Source organism: Microcebus murinus, chromosome 11 (genome assembly GCF_040939455.1).
Source record: "Microcebus murinus isolate Inina chromosome 11, M.murinus_Inina_mat1.0, whole genome shotgun sequence".
Taxonomy (NCBI): Eukaryota; Metazoa; Chordata; class Mammalia; order Primates; family Cheirogaleidae; genus Microcebus; species Microcebus murinus.
This window is the reverse complement of record NC_134114.1, coordinates 34,691,643-34,701,922: the sequence shown is the minus strand read 5'-3', so window position 1 is coordinate 34,701,922 and position 10,280 is coordinate 34,691,643. Positions and strand designations below refer to the sequence as shown.

At 39.6% G+C, this 10,280-nt stretch overlaps 1 protein-coding gene across 2 annotated transcripts in view; it reads left to right on the top strand.

Moving 5' to 3' along the window:
- Positions 1–2,969: 2,969 nt before the first annotated feature.
- Positions 2,970–10,280, top strand: part of HCN1 (hyperpolarization activated cyclic nucleotide gated potassium channel 1) — a 385,147-nt gene continuing 377,836 nt past the window's right edge. For both annotated transcript variants that reach the window (XM_012740382.2, XM_012740381.2), the window contains exon 1: positions 2,970–3,466. In XM_012740382.2, the coding sequence (XP_012595836.1) occupies positions 3,060–3,466 (407 nt within the window). In that variant the 5' untranslated portion in view covers positions 2,970–3,059. The remainder of the gene's footprint in view (positions 3,467–10,280) is intronic.

Genomic DNA, 10,280 nt, shown 5'->3' with positions numbered 1-10,280 from the left:
AAAGAAACAGGGAACATTTTAAAAGATGCACAATCCTTGTATATACTGAGCAGCACACATTGCAACCACTTAAGAGACATTCTCATGAAATAAATTCATAATTGATATTCTCTGATGGGTCCTCAGATATCAGATTCTTCTAAAATACAAGGCACATTGACATCATGGACATCTAGTGACGGAGAGTCAAACATGATGGTAGTCCTATTTCTAAGATAATTTTAAAGAAAATACTCAAATTTAGCTCAGTGTATTTTAGCATGAGATAGTTTATCAATGAACAGATACAGAAACAAGCTAAAAATAAACTATTCTCAAGATTAAGGATTGTCTCTTGTCTCTCTCTCTCATTGCTTCTATTCTTTTATTGCTTTCACTTTGCCCCACTCTTCTTGCAAGTTCATTTTTCTTTCAAAGGAATCCAAATTCCATAATCCAAATTCTAAATAACTTTAAATCAACACTCTGAAAAATGAAGAAATTTGACTTTTCATATTGCTGACAACTTTAAGTTAATACATTGATATAAGATACACATTCTCAAATTTAAAAAATAATGTAGTTTTTAAGAATTAGAATGAATAAAATACGGCCTAAAAGCTATACTTGGAGCAACCAATGACTTGTAATCCCTTTTAGATATTTCTTACCTCTATTTTGAGATCCCGTTTTTCAGTGATTCTGTTATATTAGTTTAGTGCAGACACTGAAACTCAGAAAACTTTTACTAAAATAACTGCCTGGTCATGATTAAGATTAAATCAAAATAGAACAAATAGAGGGATTGGCTAAAAGAAAAGAGAAACTTACTTCAACTCAGCATAACATTTTAGATGGTATATTTTTACATTATTATAAAACTTAAAATTTATGTTAAAATATACATTGTCACACTCATGACTGAAAATAGAGGGATTGAGGAAGCATGCAGAATGGGAGAAAAGTAGGGAAACATCTTTAGTCTAATAAAGAAAAGCTGCCTGAGTAATCCGGCCTTTCTTGGGCAGAACTGTGCTTTGGGCAATGTTTGTTTTTATCCATCCCCGTGGCTTCCTTCTGCCCTCAGCACCTGGTATCCTCATCTGACCTCTTGGATTTCCAAGGTCCCTACTTTGATAGATCAGAACTCTATATTGTTCACATTTTCCCCATCTCTTACCATTAAAATTTGGCCACCTATACTTATTTCTTAGGGTTCTGGTTTTTGATTAGTTGAAAACAGATGGTGTCTGAGTCAGGACATAGCTCACTGAAAAAGATTTAGCATAGGCTATGGTAAGTAGAATGGTAAGGGAAATCTTATAGAACTAACAGTTAGGCCTACTGGTTTCTGGTTTTTGCTTCTCTCTACTCTTTGCTCTGTTCTCCGCTTCCTTTCTCAGCCTCTGTTAACCCCTCATAAAGGGGTTGTCTTCCCTTGTCTTTATCCTTGCCTCTCCCATCGTTAGTTTCATCACTGTTCAATTTTTCAGGAAAACACCTTAATTAGCCCCACTCATTTTTTTTTTTTTTAATGATAGGCCACTGGTTGCAGCTGACATACATTCCCTCCTTGAAGTGCCCATCCACTCTCTGCAAAATGTGGCTGTCAGGAACCCAGGGGATCAGGGACTCTTGGCAGGGCAAGATTTCCTTTGAAGAGGCTGTGGGCAGGAAGGCAATGCTTGTATCTGAAACAGATGTTTGGGGACATTCTGGAGTCTTGAAGCTCTTCAGACTCCGGGGCTGCCCTGCTGAGTGACTGGTGGGGTTTGGCAGCACATTTTGCTTTCTTTAGCTAATCCAGTGGGTTTGGGAGACACAGCAGGAATAAGAAAAAAAAACAGAATGCTTTCCTCAGCACCCGTAGCATGTTTACAAGTTTCACTTGCCAATACTCCCCCAAACCCCAACCCTCATCTGAAATGGTGATTACATTCTGACGAGATTCCAAGGCATCTTGACTTCCTTAGATGGTGCAGGTGAACATCGACCAACACACACGCCTCTAGTGTTTTATGGATTACATAATTTATCTAAAAAGATTGGTCAGCTCAGGTGAGGTCTCCCTCACACAATTTTCTCTCAGTATTGGTGGCTGATAGACCTGCTCACCTGTGTGTTGAAGTCAGTGCCTTTAGTGAGAAAGAAATCCCATCCTCTGCTTAAGGAAGTCTGTAAAAATAAACAGGGATAAGTGCAAGGAGGTCAGTTGTCCTTCCCCAGGTGCAGAGCCTTAATCTGAAAAGCCCCAAGCAGCTGGTTACGCAGGATTACACAGACCTAGTAGCTGTTGCCCTCTGCCTCTCTTTCTCTTGCGCGCGTGTAATAAACACACACACACACACACTCACACACACACACCTCTCTTTTCTATTTCCCATTGTTAAACTTTATTTTCTAACGGGCATCTAGCTTTCCATGTGAATTTTCGGCACGTAGAGACAGCCTGTCCTCCCTTTCTGAATTGCAATATCATTCAAACAGGCGTCAGACAACGTCGCCAATGAGTTTTAGGATGTTTGTTTCTTTTGTACGAACACACACTCACTTGCTCAGGCCTGCTCTCTCTTACGCGCGCTCTCTCTTTCTGCCCCCCGTTTCGTGCAAACGCGCGCCGAGTCTGTCGCAACACGCACAAATAGATGTCTCCGAGGGCTCCTGAGTTCAATGTCACGCTGGGCAGAAGTGGAGCAGGAGTGGAGGAAGAGCGCGTGCGGCGTGCGGGCGGGGAGAGGCCCTTCCCGGCCAGCAGAGGGCAGCCGAGGGGAGGCGCTGGCGCGAGGGCTGAGCCTCGCCTCGCCTCGCTGAGGCAGCCTCAGCCTCAGCCTCAGCCTCAGCACCAGCCGCGCCGGAGCCGGGAGCGCAGCCACTGAGGGCAGCGGCGGCGGCGGGAGCGAGGCGCGCAGCGAGCAGCGGCGCGGGCGGGAAGCAGCAGGCGCCGCCGCCGCCGCCGCCTCGACGGACGGCCGGGTTCGCCGGCAGCCGGCTCGGGCCCCTGCCCGCTCGGCTTAGTGTCTCCGGCGCCGGGCGGCCGGCGAGTCTGGAGCCCGCGCCGTCGCCGGCCGCGTCCTCTGGGCATGGAAGGAGGCGGCAAGCCCAACTCCTCGTCCAACAGCCGGGACGATGGCAACAGCGTCTTCCCCGCCAAGGCGTCCGCGACGGGCGCGGGGCCGGCCGCGGCCGAGAAGCGCCTGGGGACCCCGCCGGGGGGCGGCGGGGCCGGCGCGAAGGAGCACGGCAACTCCGTGTGCTTCAAGGTGGACGGCGGCGGCGGCGGCGGCGAGGAGCCGGCGGGGGGCTTCGAGGACGCCGAGGGGTCCCGGCGGTCGTACGGCTTCATGCAAAGGCAGTTCACCTCCATGCTGCAACCCGGGGTCAACAAATTCTCCCTCCGTATGTTTGGGAGCCAGAAGGCGGTGGAGAAGGAGCAGGAAAGGGTTAAAACTGCAGGCTTCTGGATTATTCACCCGTACAGTGATTTCAGGTGAGCTCTCCCCGTCGCCGCCCCACCCTCCTTCCAGGCGCGCCCTCGAACTCGCTCCCTTGGTCTTGGGAGTGGGCGCCGGGGACTCGGAGGGCGGCGGGCGGGGGTGGCGCCGCCCGCAGCTCCGCTCGGCTGATCAGGCTCCACTCGCCTCCAGCCAGGTTCCCCCAGGAGGGGCTTGGATGGCGAGTTGCTGTGCCCGGGACCCCAGGCAGGTTCTCCTTTGCCTTCTGAACTTTGGGGACATAGCGGGCAAGGATGGGGAGAGAGCACGATGACCCTGCATGGGAGGATGCTAAGTTGTGCCGGGGAAACTTTTGCTTGGGAGATGAGGGTGTGAGGGAGCGGGCAGACATCCTTCCTCGCGCCGCTCCCTCAAGACGTGGGTCCCTCCCCAAGGGGAAGAAGGAGGCTTCTGGGGTTCAGGAGAAGATGGTGTTACCGGAGACAGTGACTCACAAGTCTTAGCTATTCCAGACCGCCTTGCCCCTGGGGAGTGTTAATCTGTTTTTCTTCTGCTTATAGGCACTGGGCATCCTCACTGTGTTTCTTCCAAATAGTGGCAGGCAGGCTGAAGGAGGGTGATTTGCGCTTGGACATTCGCTAACTTGAGGTTTCAGTGGAGCCGGGCGCTGCCAGGCTGGGCAGGAGCCTGACAGGAAGCCTCTGGTTCCTGAAACAGAGACAGGGGGCGTTTCCAGAGCCCCCTTCCTGAAATAGAGCAACACCCTTTCTTGACCTTGACTACAAGTCTATTTTAAAAAATCTCTTTCCCGTTCCCCAGCTCGGAGAGAAGGGCAGGAGAGCTGTCAGCAGGAGAACTCTGCTTTGGAGAATTACAATTAAGACGTTTTCTGATCTTATTTGTCTCCCAAGTATGATTCATTCAGTTATAAGCGTGTTTAGCGATTGTCAAATGAAGGTCGTGAAGTAGATCCTCTTATTAGCGTGCGCGCAGAGTTATATTAATTCTGAACAAGGCAGGACTTTCCATTTAAAAATCTGAAACCAGTAACTCAGGGATGTATTTATTTATTTATTTATTTTAACTGAACTAGTTGGAAAAGGAAAAAAGGAATCAACTAGAAGAGTATGAGCACATACTACAGCAGTCTTAATAGGCTTCTACTAAACAGCAAACAAATATGGCAATAAAAAGCAGCATTACTTTGAGTTGTGTTTAGAAACTAGGGGAAATTGCCAACTCCAAGCCTTTACGGGAACTGTCCACAGTTCTGAATGATATTAACTGTGGAAAACCCATACTGCTGCCACACAAAGGCTTAGAGTGACTGTCTTCCCCTTCTCTGAGATGTTTATTGTCTCAGAAATCAGTTGCCTCTGTTATTTATGCACAGTGAATGGATTTTAGAGAGTGCATAATTTTAAGGTAATTATTTGCAAAAACACATAACAAAGTCAGGAGAACCTAAAAAAACCCAATGACGTTTATAGTCCATTAGAGCTTTGAGAGTGTGATTGAGAGAATGTTCATATTATAAGGACTTCCTAAATAATCAAACATGTTTCCTCCACTAGGAAGATACTCAGGGAAGCAAATTTATAAATGAACTTGTTCTAAGATACATAAGATTGTAGTGTTCTTTAAAATTTTAAAGGTCTGAATTAAGTGTAAAATACTATCTCTTCCTCAATCACCCGTGGAAATATGTTACAATTCATATTACAATTTCAAATGAAAAATTACATATAAACAGCCTCAGTCTTAATAACAAAATTAAACATGGTATATTCATATATATATGAGATTCAGTAATAAAAAATGCTTAACTTTGTTTATTTAAATTCATACTCAACTAAATGATTACATATAATATTTTTATTTCTTCAGCAGTGTGAAAAGGACTATACTATTCTAAATGGTAGCACATATAGAATAAATAAACTTTTTACGACTCACTGGATAAAAACACACGGCCACCATTCAGGAATTAGAATAATGTGCCAAAACCTTTTGAATGAATGAAATTCATGAAATTAAAAGATTCTGTATATTTTCCCAAGGAAGTCTTCTGAGACAAATATCTCTTTAAAAACAAACATTGTTACTTAACAAAGGAAGGAATTGCAATCAGATGATGGATGATACATTTCAAAGAAATGGGAAATGATTAAAAAGTGAGCTAATACTTTAAATAGACCTTAATGTGGAGTAGTTTGGAATATTTGATTTTCCTTTCTGTAAATGGACAAAAAATGGCAGACATAAACAATTACTATTTAAATTTTTTTTAACAGTAAGGTATCTGAAAAAATAGATTTTGATAGATTTTAAAACACATAATTACTATATACACTGGTTTTCTAAAACAACAAACTATAGAAGTAATCATATACTTATTTGCAGTCAGAAATATTGGCATCTTATTTTTATTTCATGAATGTTTTTGTATGATCTCCAAACTAATGTAAGATTTTCCAAAACCTATAACATATCAAGATAACATAATGAAAACAGCAAAAATACGAAGGACAAAATTCTGGCAATTCTACAAGAAAAGCAATGTGTGAGTAATCTTCAACAGATTCTAGAAAAGTCTCTGGTCATGTTCTGTTCACCTCAGGCCCTTTCCTGAAGGATACTTTAAGGGAAGTGCTTTGCTACAATTCTTAAAATGCCAAACTTAAGTTCATTTATTCTTTAGCAACTAAGCAAGTGGCACTTAAGAATAATTTCTATGAAGAAGGGGAGATATTGGAAATGAACATCCCAAGATTTTTTTCCTTGACACTTTCATATGCCTTTTCATGGCCATAGAAGTTGACTCTGTCTGCTCTTACTCCAGAGCATGTTGTGACTTTGGTTATTGTTCTAGTTTCCTTTCTCAGGATGATTTCTAAGGCTGGTTCCTTTCCACTTCCCTTAAGGGGCAGCACTGTCCTCCCACTGAGACCTCCAGAGAGCCAGCTAGCGTCTCTCTCACCCTCCAGAGCCCCAGAGTGCTTCTGCTGTGTCTGGCAGGTAGTTTTCTCCTACATCCAGTGTAAGTAGGGCAGAGGCACTGTATTTCCCTTCTTTCTCAAGAGAGGATGATGTTAGAAATCTTTAGGGAGTACAGAAGAGTTCAATATTATGGATACTATTAGAAATGACAGGGTGGAAGCTAGAGAATTTCGTAAAAAACAACCTCACATTTTTGTTTATACCATGGTATATAAGCACCCAAACTAGGGAAAATATGAATACTTACTATAAAAAGAATTTATACCAATCTTTGTGTAGTGAGAGCATGGTCTCAGTCTTACAGAATTTCACATGAACAACATATGCGTACATTTAATTTGGAAGTTAAATATGAATTTTTGAACTGAGTAGTGATTATATATTAACTAGATAAAATTTTACTTTCCATTTACTTAATACAAAGTGACACCGGCCAAACACTGTGTTTCTACAGCTAATTAGTAGTTATAATCATTCAAATTCGTATTGAAAGAATATTTGGAATACTTTTGTGGATTATTTTTATTATGCAAGTAATTTATCTTGGAAGAATTTATCACCAGGCTGCTTGCCATTTTAGGGATTCTGACATTATTTTTTTGGATCATGTTTACACAAGGGCTTTTTTAAAAATAACGCTCCTATTCCATATGTATGTATGCCAGCCAACGTCTTCTTCCTGAAAAGGGAGGAGATTTTGTATCTTGACTTCTTATTTCTTCCACTTCTTTTCATCATTAGTGTGAATGTGTGAAAAGCTTATTGTATCATAAGTACCCAAGGACTCTAGAGACAGGAGTCATTTCCTGAAGATATTGCCACTGCTGGCCTTCCATGTCTGCTTCGGATTGCATCCACAACGGCGCTGATGTCAGAGATCACTGATGTGTTCATTAGGGGAGGGAGGCTTCACCCATATTATACAGTTTGTCATAAAGAGAACATTTGTCTCCAGGAGCTTCTCACAAGAAAACAGTTCAACCTTCTGGGGTTTAAGGACTAATTAGCCTACTGTTACATTATCTTTGTGCAGAATGCACTCTGTATTCTCCTAGCAATGCCTCTATATTTGCTTTCCATATCAACATAGCCAAAATTAACCATAAGAATTTATTTATTTTCTGCTATGTTAGTTGAACCTTTTCCTATCTTTCTTTCCTATCCTAAATTCAATTAAGTTTCTCTTAAGGGGTCTAGCAACTGTTAGGCCCAATTAAAGTGTAATTGTTTGAAAGATTTGGAAGTGTGAATTTATTCAGATACTTTTTTCGTATACATGTAAGTTATCAATTTTATAACTTTAAATTTTAGCAGATGTTTCACTATTTAATTGAACTTAATAGATATTATGGTGATCTACTATTTTAAGATTATGGTGATCTACTATTTTAAGAAAACGTCCTTTTTATGAGAAACTTTCTTTAAAACTACTTTTAGGGGTCTTGATATAAAAGGAGAATCAGTGGACAAATGCACTGTATCAATAATATTTAATTATGTGGACTTGTATTTATGAATTTGCCTGTTAAATAATTGGAAAGGTATATTACTTATTTTTATCATAGGCCCATTTAACAAAATTGAATTCAACTATATCTGCTTTGTCAAAACTTACAAACTGGCATCGCCACCAAAAAGCTATATAAATAGTATTTATAATTCTGCATTATTTCACTCAATGAGCCTGTGCCCTAATGTGAGCATGAGACTAGCAAAATACATTTGATGTGATTTTCAGATGAGCTTCTTGCCATTCTGAGAATAATTCTTGTGTTTAGCAAATAATTCACTTCATTTCTTTGAGACAAAAATTGGGCTTATGACGATAAGATGAGGACTTTAAAATAGGTCTCTTGTAAATACAGTACAAATTGTGGTAGATCATTAACACTATATGAAGAGTACTAGAAATTTTCAGGGTCTGTGATGAATTTTCATTTTATCATTTTGTATATAGAAGCAGCAAACTATGAGCTAGTTTGACCCTATTTTAGTAGCAGAGGTAATGACGATGAAGAAAAACATCAGCGTGTGCTAGGAAAAAACTTTTTACTTAGACAAGTACTTTTCTTCTAAAAATAATTTTCTTTATGAAGGCATGTTGATATAAAACTTGCCACTGATTTTCTAGAAAAAAAAATCAGGGAATCCCTGGTGCACCCGGTAATTTTCTGATTTTGCAAAATAAACCTTCATGGCTTATTAATTCTATGTGTGTGTGTGTGTTGCATATGTTACCGAAACTATATAAGAGATATCTATATACAATTATGTATACATAAACATATATATATATATAGAGAGAGAGAGAAAAGTTAATTATTTTTAAGTTGAACATTCATTTGATACATTTCACCCAACTTTGACTGACAAAATTGATTTCGTGACCATTTCAAGTTTATTAATTTCCTTGTAGTATTCTATTTTACTTGACAATTAACTACTCAGTTAAAGCAAAGAAGCAAAATTATGTATGCCCTAGATTTACAACATGACAATCTCATTTACTTGATTTTACTTTCAATGCATTAGCTGCATCTCTTAAAAAATAAGGCTAATTCTACATAAGATAGTTAACACTATTTATAAATTTTGGACTTTTAAGTTTGTTTTCAGTGTTTCAGTGTTATAAATATTGGTGCAACAAACATCTTTGTGTATTAGTCTTCATTATGTTATGGGAAAAATTCAAGTGATGGAATTACTGGCTATGAACATTTTAGAGGTTCTGTGAATATTGATTTACCAATTAATACTGCTACCAGTTGGGATACTTGTTAAAATGACAAGAGTAATGTAGTTTTCCCAAGGTTGATGTTGCTATTTAGAAATTCACAGTCATAACATGTAATCAAAATGTTTGTACCCCCAAAATATCCTGAAATAAAAATAAAAAAAATAGGACAGAAAGTTTAAAGTGTCCTCCATTCCATTCTTCATAGTGTGGCAAGAGTGATCTAAAAAAGCAAATCTAATAATATTATTACTCTGTTTAAACTCAATTACTGGCTTTCTGTTATTCTTAGAATACATTTGACAGATGTGAGCTACAAGACTGTGAGCTGCAAGACCCTGCGTAATTTCAACCTATCTATGCAGCTTTATCACGTGCTACTCAATCCAGCCATTTAGATAAATTTTCAGCTACTGGTACAGGCTGAGTTCTCTCCTGCCATAGGGATTTTAACGGCACATTTAACTCCACTACTTGAAATTTTCTTTTCACTTTTATTTCTCCACATAGCTAGTTTCTAGTCATCATTTAGATTTCAGTTTAATCATTGGGATCAGATGCATTTTATTTTCTATCTAGGCCATCACTGCAATCTAGTGATCATTTTGTTTTCTATGTAGGCCTTTTGTTCATCAGAATTTATAATTATTTTATGTAGTTTCCTTCCCTAGAATTTAAACTTTGCAAATTTAAACTTTGCTACCTCATAAATCTTTAGTTTTACATTCCCACTGTTGTAAAAATGTACATAATAAACATATTTTGGCCAAGATTTCTTAGATGCTTTATTTTTAACATCTTTTTTGAGATACAATTCACATACCATATAATTCACTCATTTAAATTCTACAATTCAGTGTTTTTTAGTAAGTTCAGAGTTGTGTAACCATCAACACAATCAATTTTAGAACATTTTAATCATCTTGAGAAGAAACCCTATACCCATTAGCACTTACTTTTATCTCTCCCTTCCCACCTACTCCTTGAGACTTAAGCAACCACTAATCTACTTTCTGTCTATATAGATTTTTTAAAATTCTGGACATTTCATATCAGTAGAATTATACAATATATAGTCTTTTGGTATTGGCTTCTTTAACTTAGCATGCTGATTT